Genomic DNA, 21,611 nt, shown 5'->3' with positions numbered 1-21,611 from the left:
TAGAACTCATAATCCTATAACTTTGAAACTATGATAAATATCCAACATTGACAGATGATATTAAAAAGGTACAGGCAATAAATAGACACTCAGAAAGTGATGACAGGAGAGAATAATTCCAAATGAGAATGGTGGGATTTTAGCAAAGTAGAACCTCGTTTGAAAAAAATTACTATTCTTTTCTTTGATGACAAAAAGAATACCAGCTTTTCATTCTTAAAAGTTTGAAAAACACAGAAAAGCAGAAAGAAAGAAAAAAATACCCACCCCTGAGATAATCACTTTTAACATTTTGGCATACACATTTCGACATTTCATTTACATACAGCCACCAACACACACACATACAACAGGGATCTTATCTATGTAACACTCTGTAACATTTTTTTAACCTAGCAATATATTGTGAATATTTACTTACATCCTGAAATAGTCTTCTATATCTGATTGTCAATTCCAGAATATGGATGGTCTATACTTAATCGCTGCTATTAGACATTTAGTTTGTTTCCAATTTTTAAACATAAACAACACCGTTGTTAACTACCATACGGAAATCATTTTGTAAATATCAGGTTATTTTCTTAAGTTCCTAGAAATTGAACTGCTTAGTTACCTATTTAAACATTTTAAGGCTTTTATGACACTCCTACCAACAACATGTGAGGACTTCCTATGCTGATGGGTAAAACTTTTCTAGGGGTGACAATTCCCTTCTTTGAAAACTTGATTTGTTTTGAAGATGCAGAAATTGTATAACAGAGATTTTCCTTCTTGATATGTCATACCAGGAAAAAGACACAATGCTCTATCCATTCTACCCTGCCAGCTTGGTGTTTGGGCGGAGAAGGGTAAGTTTGTGTTTAAGGTGGTATCACACCCTTGTCACGTGAGCTACAATACGTAGATCAAAGAGGAGAAAAGTTTGGGGCGGTTCTTTTCCTCTCCAGTTTGCTTGTGCTTAATGCCTTCTGTGCAATACTAAGCAGTCTACTACAAGTGGACAGTATGGGTCTTTCTTACCTGAATCTTCTCCCCTTCAAAGATAACAAATTCATTATTCATTATTTAATAATTTCATTAAATATTCATGAACTGAAAGATCAGGTCTACGCAAAGTTAGGGTTTTTTTTTTTTTTTTGTATTTAATTGTAAACTATGTAATTTTTATTAAAAAAAAGAGAAAAAGAAAACCAAGTGGCATTAACTTGATTTGAGTACATGCATCATGAGGGTTAATCCCTTCCTGTTTTAATGCCTATGGCATTAAGTGTATATATATCTCAATTTTTAGTGCAGTGCAACCTATCATTGAGAAATTTCAAGACTATTATTTAAGATGTTGATTGTATGATATATAGGTGTCATATGTGTGTGGTTTAACCTAAGACACACTTAGGAAAGGGGACAAAGTATATTGTGGCTTTATTACAAACCTGTATTAAGAAGTACATAGTAATATATATATGTATATATATAGTAATCCTGGAATAACAATAGGTCATATATTATTGAAAAATATTATGTGAAGCAAAATTTCAACTAGTGATTTATTTTGCTTGTCTAGCACTCACCACTCCTACCCCTCCCCCAAGTAGAATATAAAGACTGTGAGCTTGTCTGTCTTGTTCACTGCTGCATTCCTATCTTGAACAGTTCCAGATCTGCAGTAAAAGGCTTACAAATATTTGCTGAATGAATGAAAAATAGACATAATTTTAAAAGAATTAAAAAATGGCCTTAATTTATAAAAGTACTATAAACAAAAGTTCTAAAGGCATCCAGTTATAAAACAAACCAGATTTTTCAACAGAGTTGCATGTTTAATCTAATTCCAAACCTTAAAGTGGTAGCACAAAAAAAAATAAAGTGGTAGCACGCATTACTGGTTCTCAATGAATGATGTAGTTGGATATTAGTAGTAATAGTTAAAATGCAGGTGACTAATAAAGGCATAGAGGGGTTCATAATACCAGTGTCATAGTTAGCCTTTGGGGTTCTGACTGAACATTTGAGAAAGGGCAGAGCATCAGTCCATGTGGGCAGGTGTTTAAGCCTATAGAGGATGAAAAAGGAGGTAACTGCAGTAGTAATTTCTCTTTTTCTGATTTTGTGGGCTTCTATTTAACTTTTGTTTTTCACCCTTTATCATCCCAAATTAGAGGATCAATTAACTCCGGGGCACCTGAGTAACTGATCTTTGGTAACTTGATAACTTACATAATTTTAGGAGAATTAATTAAAATATGTTAAACGTAATGGAAGCTTAGAAAGCCCTATCTTTTTCCAGATGACTACCATGTGTACCCTTTAAACTTGAACTTTTAGCCAAAGTCTTTAATATCAGAAAAAGGCAGATTTTTTTAAACTCATTTTTATTATGAAATATATACACCAAAGAGCATATAAAACATAAAGATTTTTAAAACAATGACTAATGAAACATCTATGTACCCACCAGCTTGAGAATAATTTCTTTTATATATATATATATATATATATATATATATTTTTTTTTTGGACTGCGTTGGGTCTTCATTGCTGTGCGCAGGCTTTCTCTAGTTGTGGCGAGCGGGGGCTACTCTTTGTTGCAGTGCACAGACTTCTCATTGTGGTGGCTTCTCTTGTTGCAGAGCACGGGCTCTAGGCACGCAGGCTTCAGTAGTTGTGGCACGTGGGCTCAGTAGTTGTGGCTCGCAGGCTCTAGAGCACAGGCTCAGTAGTTGTGGCACACGGGCTTAGTTGCTCCACAGCATGTGGGATATTCCCAGACCAGGGCTCGAACCCGTGTCCCCTGCATTAGCAGGTGGATTCTTAATCACTGTGCCACCAGGGAAGCCTGAGAATAATTTCTTAAATTAACTATTTATGAAAACTGTCAGATGAATTGTCTGTTCTCCAGTTGAGCTTTCACAGAATGGTTTAATTAAATACATAGGTCTATTAAAATCCACAGCTCTGATAATTTCTACTGCAGAGTACTTATTTCCAGAATTGAAGATAGTTACTACAGAGTTAGGAGTATACTATTTTTCAGAATAGTGGAGAGCTAATTAGATACTTATGGCTTGTAAAAATAAAACCTCATGATTTTTAAAAATATTTATTTTTAATTTATTTTGGTTACGCTGGGCCTTAGTTGCACCTCGCGGGCTCTTTGTTGCAGCATGCGGGCTGAGCTGCGGCATGAGGGCTCTTAGTTGAGGCATGTGAACTCTTAGTTGCAGCATGCATGAGGGATCTAGTTCCCTGACCAGGGATTGAACCTGGGCCCCCTGAATTGGGAGCGTGGAGTCTTACCTGTTGGGCCACCAGGGAAGTCCAAAAGCCTCATGATTTTTTAACGGAAAAGTGTGACTGGAAACTACAGTTCTTTTTTTAAAAAATATTTATTTATTTATTTATTTATGGCTGTGTTGGGCCTTCGTTTCAGTGCGAGGGCTTTCTCTAGTTGTGGCAAGCGGGGGCCACTCTTCACCGTGGTGCGCAGGCCTCTCACTATCGCGGCCCCTCTTGTTGCGGAGCACAGGCTCCAGACACGCAGGCTCAGTAATTGTGGCTCACGGGCCCAGCTGCTCCGCGGCATGTGGGATCTTCCCAGGCCAGGGCTTGAACCCGTGTCCCCTGCATTGGCAGGTGGACTCTCAACCACTGCGCCACCAGGGAAGCCCCAAAACTACAGTTCTTTAAGATTAATTTCTAAACTTAGAAGTGAGGTCATGACACAATCTCTAGGCAAGTTTCTAAGATTTTTCTGGGCAATAACTACCTTAACTGGGTAAGGAATAAATCTCAGATGAATATTAATTTCTTCTTTGAGTGAGATTTGAGCTAAGGGTAAGTTAACATTTATCAAATGGAATCTGTATTAGTTTTATCTATTGCTGCACAACAAATTACCACTTAGTGGCTTGAAGCAATAAACATTTATCTCACAGATTCATTTCATTTTGAATAATTTCAGTTGCTGTATCTTCAAGTTTACTGAGCTTTTCTTCAGCAGTGTCTGGTCTGCTGTCAAACGCATCCAGAGTGTTGTTCATTTTAGACGTTGTTGTTGTTGTTTACCTCTAGAAGTTTGATTTGGGTCTGTTTTATATTTTACATACCTCTTCTTATCATGCTTGTACTTTCCTCTACCTTTTTGAAGGTATGGAGTATATTTATAATAGCTGTTTTAAGTATACCTCACAGAGTTTATGGGTTAGGAAGCTGGGTATGGCTTAGTTGGGTCTTCTGACTCTGGAACTCTGGCAAGGCTGCAGTCAGGGTGTTGGCTGTTGTTACAGTCTTCTTAATGCTTGACTAGACCTGGATCCACTTCTATTTCACTCAGGAGGAGGTTGGGAGGATTTAGTTCCTCTCAGGGTGTTGCACTGATGGTCTCAGTTCCTCACTTCATGTTGACTGGAGGCTGCCCTCTGTTCTTTGCCACCTAGACCTATCCACTGGGCAGTTCACAGCATGGCAGTCTCCTTCATCAGAATGAGTAAGTAAGAGATCAAGAAAGAGAGGAAGATGGAAGTCACAGTGTATTGTAATGTAATCTCAGATAGGACATCACTTTTGCCATATTCTATTCATTAGACACAAGACACTAGGTCCAGTCCACCCAAAATGGGAAGAAATTACACAAAGGTGTGAAATCCAAGAGGTGGGGATCATTAGGAACCTCAAAAAGGAGCAGAAGATGTTTTATTCCTGGTCAGTTAGTGGAGGGTAATAACCACATCCCTGGCCCATTGACACCCTTATGACTATAGTAGCATTTCTACTTTTATCAGTAGCCTTGTGGGCTCCTTTCATCCATTTGTCAGGAATGCTGACCATACAGCTTTTAGGTGATTACGATCTAGGAATGCCTACTGGAGAGGTCACTGTGTGATAGTCCCTCTTTGGTTGCACCACCCCATATGAAAACTGTGTTTGAAGCTTTCCATGCTTTTTGTCAACCTAGAGGTGATCATTTTTCTGTTTGGAAAATGTGGGATAACCCATCTGAGGTGATTTTTTTAAAAATCTCACAGGGAAAAATGTATTTATTATTTCATTTTGAAATTTTTCTTTTAAAATAATTTCTTCTGAGTTGCTGTCTCTGCCCTGTCATTCTGTGACTTGTGCTGGAAAATGATTCTGCTTGTTTTTGGCTTCATTATAGTAACAAGTGACTACTTGAAAATTAAGTTTTATGCTCAATGGCTTCCATAATTAAGCTAATTTGTCAAATTTTACCTATGAGCAAAATTGCAGTTGTACGGTGGGTTTTTAAAACGCTGCTAGACCTAGAATGTGTTTAATACTTGAAGCTGTAAAATCAAGATATAATAAATGACTAAAAGAGTTTTTGATGTGTTTTCTAAAAGCCTTTGAGGTGTTACCTAAGCTGCTTAAGCTGGTACTATATTTTGGCAAAGTGTCATGATTGTTTTTCTCATTTCTCAGTTGTTCGTTTTAGGCTTTTTTTGTTTTTTCTCTGCTTCCCACGTTTTTAGCTTCCTCCATCTTGTGAAATGATTCAGAAATTTTTTAATGTGGATTGTTTATTGAATTAAGAAAATATTAGGAAATAAAAAATTTATGGTATCACTTCTGTTATCAGTATGGATGGCATAACAGGGACCAGAACTAGTCTCCCACCTAAAAAAATTTTAAAACTGAACAAAATGTGTGAAGTAATATTTTTCAGGTAGCAGATAGCAGGCAGTGCAGGACAGTGATTTCTCAGGAAGGAAATAAACAAGCTGAGTCCTATGATTGCCCCTAGCTGCAGGAGATTTTGCAGGCTGCAGCATAAGGAGAAGGAACCCAAACAGAGATCAGCTACCCCTTTGAGTTGAGGAAACAGAATTTGAAGATCTGGGAGGTGAAGGCATCAGATTTGGATGGTGAAAACCAGAGGAAAGAGCTGCACAGAAGAAGATCCTGGATCTTCAGCTGAGTACCGGTCAGTACATGCATGTGAGAAAACTACCATGGCTGGAGAAAGAATCATTGGAAAAGAATAAACGGGACGCAACTTGGAGTCACACAGGCCAGGAATAATTTGTGTTCCAATCAGATAGAGTGGAAAGACCTCCTAACATGTAGTGCATCGAATAGAGTCTTCAGAAGGTTATTGCCTCAGTAGTTGGGCCAAATAAGCCCTATATTAAAGGCTGTTCTGGACCTGCCCAACAAAGCTTAAAAGTAAGCTTCGAAAGGGTCAAATTGTTTTCAAGTAATGTAGCTGCATCCCAGAAAAAAAACCCTAAATATGTAAAATTCCTTTACATTCCTTTGCATTCCTTTGTATTCCACAAAACTCCAACACAATGGCATCTAGTCAAAAATTAGAAGGTATTCAAAAAAAGCAGGAAAATACAATCTGTAATGAGGAAAAAAATCAGTCAATAGAAACAGTCCCAGAAATGACACAGATGATAGAATTAGTTAAATTAGTTAGGGATATTGAAACATCTATTATGAGTATACTCCATACCTTCAAAAAGGTAGAGGGAAGTACAAGCGTGATAAGAAGAGGTATGTAAAATATAAAAAAGACCTAAATCAAACTTCTAGAGATAAACAACAACAACGTCTAAAATGAACAACACTCTGGATGGGACTAACAGCAGACTGGACACTGCTGAAGAAAATATTAGTAAACTATATATATATTTTTAATATTTATTTATTTGTTTAGGCTGCGCCGGGTCTTAGTTGCGACATGCAGGATCTTTGTTGCGTCTTGTTTAGTTGCGGCATGCGGGATCTTTAGTTGCAGCATGCAGGCTCTCAGTTGTGGCATGCATGTGGAATATAGTTCCCCGACCAGGGATCAAACCCGGGACCCTGCATTGGGAGCACAGATTCTTACCCACTGGACCACCAGGGAAGTCCAAGGTTTAGTAAACTATTGCTATGAAGACATAGCAATAGAAATTATTCAAAATCAAGTGCAGAAAGATAAAAGACTGGGGGAAAAAAAGAGTAAAGCATCATTGAACTGAGGGATGTCATGCAGCCCAACACATATGTAGTTAGAGTCTCTAAAGGGGAGGAGAAAGATGGAGGGATGAAATAAATATTTGACAAAATAATGACCAAAATTTCCCCAAATTTGGTGAAAAGTATAAGCTCACAGATCCAAGAAGCTCAATAAATCCCAAGTCAAAGGAACATAAAATATAACACACCAATGCTCATCAAAATGAAATTGCTGAGGACCAGTTACACAAAGAGAATATTAAAAGCAGCCAGAGATTAGTGCTGATTCCTAATCAAATTAATTTAAAATGAAAATAAAAGAATACTTTAATAGCAAAAAAAAAAAAAAAAAAAAAGCAGCCAGAGAAACAAGATACAATTACAGAGAAACAAAGGTAAGAATGACAGAAGCAGTGCAAAGCAGAGTAATAAAGCAACATCTTTAAAGTACTGAAAGACAGAACTGTCAATGTAGAATTCTGAATCCAACAAAAATCTTTCAAAAATGAAGTCAAAATAAAGACATTTTCAGATATGTAAAAGCTTAGATAATTCATTGTCAGCAGTCCAGTTGAAGAAATGGAAAAGGTAGTTCTTTAGGCACAAGGAAAATTATAACCAGTTGGAAATGTGGATCTACACAAAGAATTGAAGAGCTCTAGAAATGGTAAATGTGTGGGTAAATATAAAAGTCTTTTTCTTTTAAAATATTTTTGAAATAATGGTCTGATTAAAGCAACAACAACAGCAACATATCGTGTGATCTATATGGAACTAAATATGTATGACAGCAATAGCACAAAGGCTGGGCGGGGACAGAGGGAAGCATATGGTTTATATATGACAAAGGGAATATATATGGCTAGTATATAGCACAAAGGCTGGGAGGGGACAAAAGGAAGTATATGGTTATACAATCTTTATACTATACAGGAATTGGTATACTTTTTTTTTTTGGCCACGCCGTGTGGAATGCCGGATCTTAGTTCCCCAAGCAGGGATCGAACCCGTGCCCCCTCCATTGAGGACACAGAGTCTTAACCACTGGACCGCCAGGTAAGTCCCAGGAATTACTATGATATTATGTAAGGTAGCCTGTGATGCGTTAAAGATGTATACTGTGAACTCTAGAGCAATCACTAAAAAACCCAAAGATCTATTGCTAATTAGCAGATAAAGATAAAATAAAATCACTGAAAGTATTCTAATTAATCCAAAAGAAGGTAGGACAAGGGAAAAAGCAAAGAACAGATGAGACAAATAGAAAACAACTAGAAAAGTGGTAAATTTAAATTCAATCCTGTCAATAGTTATAGTAAATGTAAGTGGTCTAAACACACAATTTGAAGGTAGAAATTGTCAGAGGCAAGCATTAGCCTAACAACCAGATCAGACAAAGACATTTCAAGGAAACAACAACTACAATCTACACACCAATATCCCTTGTGAACATGGATTCAAAAATGCTAGCAAATCAAACCCAATAATTTATAAAAATGGTAAAACATCATGACCGAATAAGGTTTATCCCAGGGATATGAAATTAGTTTAACATTTGAAAATCAAACAATGAAGTTCACAATTTTTACAGACTTAAAAAGAAGAATCATGTAATTGTCTCAATAAATGCAGAAAAATAATTTGACAAAATTCAGTATCCACGCATGATAAAATTCTCAGCAAACTAGGGATAGAGAGGAACTTTATTTAACTAATAAAGGACATGCACAGAAAACCTATAGCTAATATCATACTTCAAGGTGAAAGACAATGATTTTCCCTCAAGACCAGAAACAAGACAAAGAGATTTGTTCTTACCACTTAGGTTCAACATTTTACTGAAAATCATAGCTACTGCAATAAGGCAAATAAAAGAAATAAAAGCGTATAGATTGGAAGAAAAGAAATAAAATTGTTTTTCTAAAGAAATCAACAAGAAACATACTAGAACTAATAAATGAATTTAGCAAGATTGCAGAATACAGGTCAATATACAAAAATCAACTGTATTTCTATATACTAGCAAGAATCAGAAATTGAAAAGATTTTAAATACCATTAATTGAAAATATTAAAAATATGAAATGCTCAGGAATAAATTTAACAAAAGAATTACAAAATCTGTACTCTGAAAACTATAAAATATTGCTGAGAGAAATTAAAGGAGACCTAAGTAAACGGAAAGATATACCTTCTTCATGGGTGAGAAGATTCAGTATTGTTAAGATGTTTATCCTCTCCGAATTGATCTCTAGAGTCAATGCAATCACAATGAAAAGCCCAGCATGCGTTTCTGTGGAAATTTACAAGTGGATTCTGAAATTTACATGGAAACGTAAAGGACCTAAAATAGCCAAAACAATTTTGAAAGAAAAACAAAGTTGGAAGTTTTACAATGCCTTATGTCAAGACTTATTATAAAGCTATAGTAATCAAGATAGTGTGGTATTGGCATAAAAATGGAAGAATAGACTAAGAGAACAGAATAGAGTCCAGAAATAGACACACATTATACGGCTAAATGACTTTTGACAAAGTTTTCAAAGCAATCCAGTGGAAGAAGGAATAATCTTCTCAAAAATGGTGTTGAATAATTGAATATCCATATTCAGGAAAAAAACCAAACTAGTTCTTTACCTTATGCCACATACATATGTATGAGCTAAAAGTGTAAAACTTCTACCAAAAAAATAGGAGAAAATCTTAGTGACTGGGTTAGACAAAGATTTCTTATATGGGAAGGACCACAAAAAACACAAGCTATAAAGAAAAAATTGATAAAGTAGACATTATTAAAGACTTTTGCTCTTTAAAAGACACCACTGAGAAAATGAAGTCAAGCCATAGACTGGGAGAATTATTTGCAAAACATATCCTAAAAAGAATTTGTATTCAGAATATATTTAAAAACTCTTACAACTCAATAATAAGACAACCCAGTTTTAAAATGGGCAAAATATTTGAACAGACATTTCTTCCCCCAAAATATACAGATGGCAAATAAGCATGTGAAAAGATGCTCAACATCATTAATCATTAGGGAAATGAAAATTAAAAGCAAAATTCGATACTTCTATATACCCATTGGAATGCTTAAAATGAAAAAGACTGGCTATACTAAGTGTTGGTAGAAGAACTGGAACTTTCATACACTGCTGTTTGCAATACAAAATGATACATCTACTTTGGAAAGCGGTTTGTCAGTTACTTAAAAATTTAAACTTATATCTCTCATATGACCCAGCCATTCCAGTCCTAGGTTTTTACCCAAGAGAAATGAAAGCATATAATCGCACAAAAACTTATACACAAATGTTTATAGCAGCTTTATTTGTAATTGCACAAACTGGAAACAACCTGAAGTCCATGAAATGGTGAATGGTAGTATATCCATACCATGGAACATTATTCATCAATAAAAAGGAACAAACTATTGACACATACAACAACATGGATGGATATTCAAATCCTTATGCTGAATGAGAAAAGTTTGACCAAGAAAGTGTATGCCGTATGATTCCATTGATATAAAGCAAACTGATCTATCATGACAGAAATCAGATCAGTGTTTGCCTGGGGCAGAGGTCAAGAGAGGGATGGATGACAGGGAGAGAAATCTCTAGAGGGGATGGAAATGTCTATCATCTTGATTGTGGTAATGGTTTCAAAGGTGTATGCTTATGTCATGGTATAGTTACTAAACTTATTGCAACTTATTGTATGTTGATTGTACCTCAATAAAACTGTATGGTTTGATACCAATATTAACATCAGATGTAGTACATAGAAGAACTAGTTAGAAATTCTAAATGTGTATCTTAATAGAGCCCTACAAATTGGTTTCTACAAATTGTTTTACCTGCAAAAATTGTAGTCCTTTTGCCATAATCAAAGATATATTTTATCAGTGCCACCTCTTTCTCACACAAGTCACTCGGATCCTTCAGTTTTGAGTATGCATGCATTTACAAGTCCCAGTACCTATGATCAGTTTCCCAGCAAACTCATAAAATACAGAGAAAAAAGGACAGCATATTCCACTGCTTTTAGGCCTGCTGCTCATTGGTTTTTGGAAAATTTGCTCTCTTTTAGAACTTGGTCAGCCAGACACGTTCAAAAGATCTTGTTTCAGGTCTACAATTATAAATGTACGAGTCATCTTTAGTGCTAAAAAATGTATGAAAGCTATGAAAATTCTGGATATCCATCCAGGAACCTCAGTGGACTTGCATGAGAGGAGGAATAGAAGACCACTGGTTTACAGTGTTTTCAGACTTATAACTTTCTGTCCACATATATATGAAACAGTAGGTGATAGTACTAAAATTATCTCATTCCTCCTAATGAGCCTACTGAGATTAAGACAATTTTTCATACAATTATTTGCCTTCTGAAAGTCAAGCATGTACTGGTTAAACTAAGTACAGGTAGTTCTCTCACTTTATAATTTAATAATATCAACACTGCTGTGCTAAATAATTACCCAACTGTTACAGGATAAAGCCACAGATTGTTTACAACCTAAGGTACTTTTTTTTGTTTCTACCTCATTTCCTTGTTTTTTAAAAAAACAGTTTTATTGAGACGTAATTCACATACCATACAATATATGGTTTCAACCATTTAAAGTGTATAATTAAACAGTTCTTAGTATATTCACAGAGTTGTGCAACTGTCGCCACGATCTAATTCTAGACTATTTTTATCACCCCTAAAAGAAACCTTGTACGTGTTAGTAGTCACTTCCCATCCTCCCTCTGCCCCACTCTCAGTCCTAAATAACCACTAATGTACTTTCTGTCCCTATAGATTTGCCTGTTCTGGACACTTCACATAAATGGAATCATACAGGGACTTCCCTGGTGGTGCAGTGGTTAAGACTCTGCGCTCCCAATGCAGGGGGCCCGGGTTCGATCCCTGGTCAGGAAACTAGATCCCACACGCATGCTGCAACTAAGGAGCACTCCTGCTGCAACAAAGACCCGGTGCAACCAAATGAATAAAATAAATAAATAAAATAAATATTAAAAAAAAAGAAACGCTGTGGTTTAAAAAAAATAGAATCATACAACATGTGATCTTTTGTGACTGGCTCCTTTCACTTAGCATATGGTTTAAAGATTCATCCATGTTGTAGCATGGATGAATATTTCATTTCTTTTTATTCTTAATAAATTAGTTCTATTCATCAGTTGGCGGGTATTTGTTGCCCCTATCCTACTTTTTGGCTATCATAAATAATGTTCTGTGAATATTTGTTCATAGTACAAGTTTTTATGTTGGCTGTATATTTCCCTTTCTCTTGGATAGGTATCTAGGAGTGGAATTACAGGTCATATGGTAACTCTATGTTTAACATTTTAAGAAACTAGCAAAACTTTTGCAAAGCAGCTACACCATTTTTTATTCCTACCAGCAATACAGAAAGTTTCCAATGTCTCAACAACAAACTAATGTACTTTTCAAGTTTCATTTTATCCCATAAATTGTGGGTCTCATGTTGCCAGAACACAGATATATTTTAAGGAAGTTGCTTTTTCCCACTTTGCATAGAAGCTCCAAATATAATTTTTCTTTTTCTAAGAAAATGGAGTTAGACTAGTTTATCCTAAGGTGTCCTCTAACTCTAAAAGTCTATCCTTCATCTTCCAACAGAAAGAATGGCTCTTGTTATTTGCACCTTACAGTTTGACCTAAATAATGATGTCTGTTTGGCAAGGAAAAATAAACAAAGTTGGAGTCCAAAAACTGAGTCATTGTTTTAAGGAAATCATGTATAGTCTCTCTCTACTAGCTGCCCTTTCTGCCTGTAAGCCAAAATCTTAGCATATTTTCCATGTTTCCAGTTGATTTTGAAAAGCTCAAGTATTATTTTATTATGTATGTACAATTTAGTAAATGGGGGGAAAAAAGGAAGAGACTGAACCTACTTTATATGTAGGTAACTTTCAATGTGAAAATAGAATCACATTAATAATTACCATCTAGGATGTTATATTCATAGTATCAAGCAACAACAATAAAAATGTAAAAGCCATATTGTGCTTCTCTTTTATTCAAAAGCCACAAATTTTGAACTATGACCTAGTTGTCATTTTTCCTCTTGGGTTGAAGGCCCAACAGATTTATACATCACGGCTGTAGCTCATACGTTTGACAATTACTCAAGCATGTTGATGAGGAATCCAAAGGCAAAATGAAGAGGCTTCTCTCCATTAGAATCTGTAGATTTTGTCATTAATATTAGGCCGTGAAATGTAAAATATAGAGGCAGCATAACAAAAGAGCATAGGCTTTGGAGTTCAGATAGAAAATAGGGTTGAATCTTGGCTCTGCCATCTACTAGATGAACAACTTTGGAAAGTTTCTTACCTTCACTAAAACTCAGTTTACTCATCTGTTACTCATCTGTTAATAGCTCTTACTTCACTGGGTTGTTGACAGGATCAATAACACACTGTGCACAGGTGACACACTGTGCCTAAAATATGTGTTAATAAATTTTAGTGTTTTTTTTTTTCTGAAAATGTTCCTTGAGGGCTCAGGATTTAAATATATATTACCTTCCTGGTCTGGGAGTCTGTCTTGATTTAGGTCAGTATCGAAGTGTCTTAACAGAGCCTAGTTAAGGATTGATTCCTTAGTTTGTGATATTTTCCTTCCATTAGATTTAGGTGAGGTTTTCCATACATTTTTTTTTTCTTCTTAGTCTACAGAATTACATTTTCATTAATCCATGTTGAATTTATTCCTAGGAGCTTATCTTGGGCATGTTTTTCTTTTCCTCATCTTCCTCAAAGAAAGCAGAAATTTGAGAAAATCAGTAAGTTTTAGACAATTTAACAACCAGATGATGATCATAGTTGTTGACAAAAAGCAATGTGAAATTCGACTCTCTTAGAAATGAGCACTGATACAATTGCTTGATACAGTTATGATTATTATATCTATCAGTTTTCTTGGGACACTTCTTTAGATAAAAAGACTAAAATCAATTTCCAATTCTATTTACGTGCTTTTTCATGTGTGTATCTCAAGATATCTATCATTCAGTTAATGTACATAATACTCCTGTGAAACTCATGGTTTGAAAATATGAATTAACTTATTTTACAACTGGGTGAACTGCAGCCTAAAATGGTTGAGTTGCTTAAGGCATCTGGACAAGTCTAGGGAAGTTAACAGCAGCCCAAGTTCCAAGGCCTGTATAATTAACATTGTATCCAGGAAATGAGTTCCTCTTAAAAGCAGAAAACTGCTACTGTGCTAACACCTCCCCAGTGAAACCCTTAAGGGTGTTTTTTGTTTTGTTTTGTTTGTCTGTTCTCCTGGCTAGATTCTTATTCATTTACATGAAAAATGTTTGAAACTTTATGTCTCAACCAAATCCTTCTCTTCAACGGCTAATAATATTGTTTATCTTGTGTGTGTGTGTGTTTCTCACTCTTGGTAGGTTCCTTTTCTAGCTGTTTTCTTAAGTTTTGCTTCCCAGTGTTCTTTTTTTGGCCATATACTTAGTATTTAACCATTTTCTTATGCTGATAGTATGAGATTCCACTTATTAGATTTCTTGCTATTATCTTTTGACTTAGTAAATTTGCTGTAATGCCTCATTGATTTTCTTATGCATCTTTAGAAATGTAATTTAAAAAATTCTATTCACTCTGGGTCTATGTACTCCCCCAACAAAGTGCCAAGGCCTCCTAAATACCTCTGACTCTTTTCTTTTCCCTCCAGCCCCAGAGATGCTATCTTAGTTCATTCTCATTGGATTCACTGGACCACCACAGTGGCTTTCTGACAACGGTATCCTCTTGCCTGTTGTTTTTAATCATCATAGATAATGTCTCCAGAATCATGTTTCTATAGTTTTATTCTGACCATATCAGTATGCTGCTTAAAACCTTTGAATGGCTCACCGTGACTCAGCGTAAGATGGGATCTCCTTGGCATACCATACCCTTCCTGATCTGGCATCCATTTACTTTGCCAGCCTCATGTAATCCCACCCTGGACTCTAGTCACAGTAAAATACTATCCTCTTTGCTTCTGCATATACTGTCCCCTCCACGAGGGACATCTTCCCTTACCCTGTATCTATTGTATCCCTCTCTCTCCGTAGAGTGTGAGCTCCTTCAGGGTGCAGCCAAGTGTACCATTTTTGTATTTGCAGAAGCTGGCAGAGTGCTAGGTATACAGTGGGAGCTTAATACGTTTGTGTAATTAGTGCAATTAATAGTTGAATAGCTGTGGAATTCACCATCAATGTAAAATAACTTAAAATGTCTACTGATGAAGTTTTCATGAAATTCTGAAATGTTTAATCTGTGGTATCCCAAAACAGGACCTGGTTGGGATCTCAGGGGGTCTGCACTGGTAGAGAAGATTGGAAATTGGATGAAGGAATGAGGTGACAAAATTTGGATAAGCTCTATGAAGTTTAGTCATTTTAAAGGACCATTGGCAGAAAAAAGTTCTATAGTTCTAATAGGCAACTTTATTTTGTTTTCTATCAATTTAACTTTCATCAAATTGGTCATATATTTTTACGAGGTAAAGAGCTAAATAATTTAAACGTTTACTGTAATCTTAATGTTTTCACATGTTTGAGCACCAGTAATGCTGTATGAAAAATTGTTTTTCTTTTTGTTTTGTGTATTTTTCATTTGGTGGCTTAAATATGAAAATATCTTAACCCTGCTACCCTTCCCCACCCCCCAAACTGGAGCCTTTGGAGACAGATTGCATCGACATCAGAGGGTGTAGAGGGAGGATGAGGCTTAGGAGTGACAAACTACAAGAAGTGTAAGACTTCCCACAACAAAACTTCTCCCGAAGTAAGCAAGTAGCCTTTTTAAAGACAGTAATCATCTCTAGACAAATATACAGACATTTAAAAATTAAGTTAAATAATTCCACGTACAGGGCTTCCCTGGTGGCGCGGTGATTGAGAATCTGCCTGCCAATGCAGGGGACACGGGTTCGAGCCCTGGTCTGGGAAGATCCCACATGCCGCGGAGCAAGTGGGCCCGTGAGCCACAACTACTGAGCCTGCGCGTCTGGAGCCTGTGCTCCGCAACAAGAGAGGCCGCGATAGTGAGAGCCCCGCGCACCGCGATGAAGAGTGGCCCCCGCTTGCCACAACTAGAGAAAGCCCTCGCACAGAAACGAAGATCCAACACAGCCATAAATAAATAAATAATAATAATAATAATTCCACGTACAGAATATTAATACTGGAATAGGAATGTCTACTCAATATCCTATTAGTTCTAATATTTGCCTCAAGCATTTGTTTAAAAATGTGTTAAGCATATACATGTCACACAGAATATTTTCCAGTATGTTAGACTGTTTATACCTTTTTTTCTATTCTTTCAACTAAAGATCCATAGTTTAACATATAAAATCATAGCAGGGCTTCCCTGGTGGCGCAGTGGTTGAGAATCTGCCTGCTAATGCAGGGAACACGGGTTCGAGCCCTGGTCTGGGAGGATCCCACGTGCCGCGGAGCAACTAGGCCCGTGAGCCACAATTACTGAGTCTGCGCGTCTGGAGCCTGTGCTCCGCAACAAGAGAGGCCGCGATAGTGAGAGGCCCGCGCACAGCGATGAAGAGTGGCCCCCACTTGCCACAACTAGTGAAAGCCCTCGCACAGAAACGAAGACCCAACATAGCCATAAATTAAAAATAAATAAAAAATTAAAATCATAGCAGTGACAACAATATTTAAATAATCATCCATTTTTTCTGTAACTTTAATCACATATCTATGGAAACCACCAATAATCTGTACTCTTGACTACATTCCACTAATGATGGCTGAATACTTATTTTTATTTTACAGATGAGGGGCTGAACGATTTGAAACTAGGTTTACAAATAGACTTCCCTTCTCATGATCCAGTGTTGCTAGTACTCTCTTTCTGTCCTGTCAGGGCCTTCTGGAATGGGTGTTCTGGTATTCACCCAGGGCCATAGCAGCAGATTTTGCTTTAGAGGTTCATACTTCTGAGGAGCAGTCAAATCAACACTAGGGCAACTGGGATTCAGAGTCTGGCAACTATAGTTTCTCAAGAATAGGCACAGCATAAAGTGAAATTCCATTAAGTGTTACGTTTATAATTATGTGTCATATTACTAATAAACTCATTTTTTATGGATGATTACTATTTGTATCTTACGTAATGCTCTATTTGCTATAGCTAGTATTCTTTGTTGTGTTTGAAATCTAAGTGCCTAAACATAAGTTATTACAATAAACCAATAAGTTTTTAATTATATATAAAACAATCATATAAATAACAGCTACAAGCTATTTTAAAATACTTTAAATTAAAATTTCTCCTTTTCTATAAATCTTTCTAAAAATCTCAGAAAATCACAGCGTCCTGGAAACATCCATCAATTGTTACTCAGAGGTGTCAGAAGTTTTGGGGGGTTTTCGGTTTTGTTTTATTATTATTATTTTGGGCCATGCCTCACAGCTTTTGGGATCTTAGCTCCCCGACCAGGGATCTGCCGGGCCCTAGGCAGTGACAGCATGGAGTCCTAACCACTGGACACCCAGGGAATTCCAGAAATTTATAGTGACTTCTTTTTGGGTGACCAGCACGGTAAGAATGTTTAATGGCTTAGCAGGAATAAGTAACTCCTGTATGAACAAGAAATTATTGGAATTCCAGCATTTATTCTGATATTCAGTATTACACCAGATCCTAAATATTAAACTTATTAATATCAACAGTAAAGGTGAAGTTCCAAACTTCTGTCTTTTTATTTTTAGCATTTGTTTGCCTACTGACCAACAATTTTCTTTTAAAAGTTAGAATTGACTGCCATTGCAAATTCTTTTTCATAAGCAAGTGATGACAAAAAGTGTATTAGATAAATCCCTTTCAAAAGATAGATCTCCAAAAGGTTCTGCAATTCCAAAATGTGGGTTAGTTTAGTTTAAAAAAGTAATTTCAATATGCTAAATATGAAATTACTGGAACTAGTTAAGTGTTCAAGTTTTGATGTTTCACTGTATTCTTGGAAAAAAAAAAGTTTTGCTTCTCCTGATTTCAAAAGAAAGTCATTACAGAAAAAATGGAAAATTCAGAAAAGTACAGAAAAGAAAAAAATAATAAATTACCAGTAATTGTTCCACCTAGATATAACCTCTATTTATATTTTAGAGGCTATCTTTCTAGTTTTGCTTTTTCCTAGCAACTGCAATTATTTTTTATTGTAGTCCTTGTGCTAGCCTCCTCAGAGAAAGCTGTGTACAAGGATCTTACAGAATAGAGATCTAATAAATGGGGTACAATGTAACCTACCTTCCCCTCCACCCCTCCTTCATAATAGAAGCTACTTCTGGTCTCTTTGGGGCCATATCTGGACTTGGTATATAGAGTTAGTGACTAAAGAAGGACACATGTTGGGACTTCCTTGGTGGTCCAGTGGTTAAGACTCCGCACTCCCAATGCAGGGGCCTGGGGTTCGATCCCTGGTCGGGGAACTAGATCCCTCAGGCATGCTGCGACTAAAGGAGCCGCATGCTGCAACTAAGACCCAGCACAGCCAAATAAATATTTAAAAAAAAAAAAAAGGGACTTCCCTGGGGGCGCAGTGGATAAGACTCCACGCTCCCAATGCAGGGGGCCCAGGTTCGATCCCTGGTCAGGGAACTAGATCCCACGTGCATGCCGCAACTAAGAGTTTGCATGCCACAACTAAGGAGCTGGCGAGCCGCAACTAAGACCCGGTGCAACCAAATAAATAAATAAAAATTCAAAAAAAAAGAAGTACACGTTTATATTTTTAACAAAATAAAAGACACCAGGGGAAAACCAAAATTTTTTCACACAAATATTTTAATAAAATTATCACGCAAAGTTGTATATATATACATACAACTATTTACAAATATGTAAGCATATGTACAAAGACTAGACAGGAATATACAGAAAAAATATGTGTTAGGATACTGGGGTTCTGTTTCTTTTAAATTATTTTGTAATTATTTTACACTGAGGTAGGACTATTGTAGTGTTAGAGAATCTTGTATAAATGTATTTGTTCAAGAGCTTCCCTGTCAATATCCTTTTCTGGGTATACATCATAGTTCAGTGGTACCTCTTCAACCCAGGGAGATAACTGTATATTAACCTGGAAAAAAAAGGGTCATAAACAAATATGAAAATTGCAGAATGAACCTATTCTCTTGAATTTCGAGAAATCATGACTAAGTAATTGAACACAAAAGATTTTTATTACAATGAGAGGGACTAAGTTCTACATGGTGCCACATAATTCTTTGTCGTACTAAATGGTAGGTTTGTGGACTCAGGGACTTAATTAATTTACCTTGATTTTGGAATTTGAAAGAATAAAGAACATATAGTATAATTATTTTAATGTAAATAGTTTAATAATTAAACTAGCTTAAACAATAAAAGATTAAAACAACAATGGGAGTACACAGAGAAACGGTTCATATACACACAATCATGGTGCTAAGAGGTTGCACGAGAGGGGGTCATCTCCCTCCATAACCTTTAACAGGCCCTTCCCTTCACACTGCAAACTTGGGTCTCCAGGATACAGAAATTCTGGAGCCACCAATGGATATATTTGTTTAAAGAAGTTTCATTAAATAGGAAAGCAATAACGTTATTCAAGAATTCATATATAAGGACTCTTTCAAAAATATTTTACTTTGGTAAGTGAAAATCACTGAATTATTTCAATACATGTAGACATTATAAACTGGAGAGCACATATTTTAAAAGGTATGTTTTTATGAGTATGGAAAAGTAGGGTAGAATCATACCACTCACGGGGTAGGGATCTCATGGGGAGGGAATTAGGTGGGGGGAAACTGGGGAGATGAACATCGTTTCTTTATATATATCTGGATTATTTCCCTTGTTATGACAAACATGAATTACTTTTGTAATTTAGATGATTGACAAAAATTTTTAAAGAAGGTATTATTGATGATTGTTTAGTTTTTTAAAGGAAGAAATATATACTTAAATTTGGCAGTGCTTATATGCGAGGAAAGAGATATTAAAGAAAATGATAATACGACTCTGTACTAAGAAATGCCACAGTATCTTTCATCCAGGGATCTCAAAGAGCTTTACAAACATTAATTAACCTTTATAAAAGGGTCAATTTATTGGGCTGAATCTTATTATTAAGTATCAGCCTTATTTTGTACGGAGAATCTGAGGAACATAGAAGCAGTTTGTGCAAGATTCCAAACTTGACCTAGAAGCTCAACTGTGTTCAGGATGTGGGCCTCCAGTCCCCTTACTGATTCTAGAAACCTGAACAGCTCTGTTCCTTTTGTTCTCAGGGAAAAAGTTATGATGTGGGTGTTCTAAGTCTCTTACAAATATTTGATAGCATTTGTTAACCTAAAAAAACCTGTAACCCCACAGTTGGAAAAACTGGGTGGAGAAGCAAAGGAATCCGTACACTTTCAGAGCTCTTGGTGCCAGTGAACAAACCACAAATCAGTTCTTAAGCCATAAGGTTTTGCTATTCTTTCTAACAGAACATTTCTAGAATATTTTAACAGCTATCAGAAAAAAGCAGAAGAAAAGTTTTGACAATAAAAATGCTGGGAAAGAGGCTTACATACCTGAAGACCTGAGAGAGAATCTTCAAGACTTGGCACTGTCACTAATAAGGATCCTTGTTTCCTTACATTATGGCTGATATATTCCCAGGCTCTATAACACATTCAAAACTTATATGTTATGCTTTACCAGACACTGGATATTTTTTCAAAATGAGGATGACAAAAAAAAATATAGCCCAGGTGATATGTAGAAATCCAGATGGGTAAAAATGTTTGCCAGCAGAAAACAGGACCACAGCAAGATGCTAGAAATTGGTAAATTCAGTTCCTGAAGGGATGTTGGCAAAATTGTGAAGTTACAATATTGAGAGAGATTTAACAAGATGGGGATTAGGGTTAACACAAGGGATTGTGAGTAAGGCCAAAAGGAAGTTTTCAGAACTGATACAGAAGTCAAAGTTGGATTAGCGTTACAGCCTCTTCAATTCTTTATGAACTGTCAAACTTTCTGCAGAATGGAACAGGGCTGAGGAGTGTGAGTGGGAAAGAGTCATGGAGAAAAGCCACAGAAGCCAGAAAACAAGCAAAACTAAAATAAGAGTATAACATATAGATTAGATCTTTTAAAATAATATCAGGAGTGAAATCATACTCTATTTGGCTGTCAGAAATATTCAATGGAAAGAATTCTGGACACTATGGCACCTGAGAAGTTTAATGAGATCAACTAGATTTAAAGCACGATGGCATGCCATGTGCATATATATGTGTCAGAGGGCAGTGTCTGACCAGTTCTGATTAACCTGTAGAGCAGACATGAATGGGATTTCTACACTGTGCACGAGTCTTGACAGTACACCCTGCTATTGGGGAGCAAGGGTCAAGCAATGCAGGGATGTGCACCCCTTGTAGTGGGGCAGGTGGGCAGCAGTATCATTTGCACTTATTTTAGTTACAGCAATGGTTATTGGGTTTAGTATATTCTGGAGCTTACTAGGCAAAACGATACAAATGTTCTTTTTTTCAGGCTAGATGTAAAACCAAGAAGCAGTGTTTGATAATAAATATCA

At 36.3% G+C, this 21,611-nt stretch overlaps 1 protein-coding gene across 5 annotated transcripts in view; it reads right to left on the bottom strand.

Moving 5' to 3' along the window:
* LOC309656078 (uncharacterized protein) overlaps positions 1–21,611 on the bottom strand; it is a 44,528-nt gene that overhangs the window by 1,165 nt on the left and 21,752 nt on the right. Inside the window, exons 6-7 of one of the 5 annotated variants that reach the window (XM_082452244.1) lie at positions 20,602–20,692; positions 16,673–19,118 (exon numbers count right to left, since the gene is read on the bottom strand). In XM_082452244.1, coding sequence (XP_082308370.1) covers positions 19,002–19,118; positions 20,602–20,692 — 208 coding nt within the window. In that variant the 3' untranslated portion in view covers positions 16,673–19,001. Of the gene's footprint in view, positions 1–282; positions 9,259–16,671; positions 19,119–20,601; positions 20,693–21,611 lie in introns of those variants that run through there. The other 4 variants (XM_082452243.1, XM_082452246.1, XM_082452245.1 and 1 more) reach the window with 4 other exon arrangements.

This window comes from Balaenoptera physalus (assembly GCF_965194825.1).
Source record: "Balaenoptera physalus genome assembly, chromosome: 2".
In the NCBI taxonomy this organism is placed as follows: domain Eukaryota; kingdom Metazoa; phylum Chordata; class Mammalia; order Artiodactyla; family Balaenopteridae; genus Balaenoptera; species Balaenoptera physalus.
This window is presented reverse-complemented; position numbering and strand designations above follow the sequence as displayed.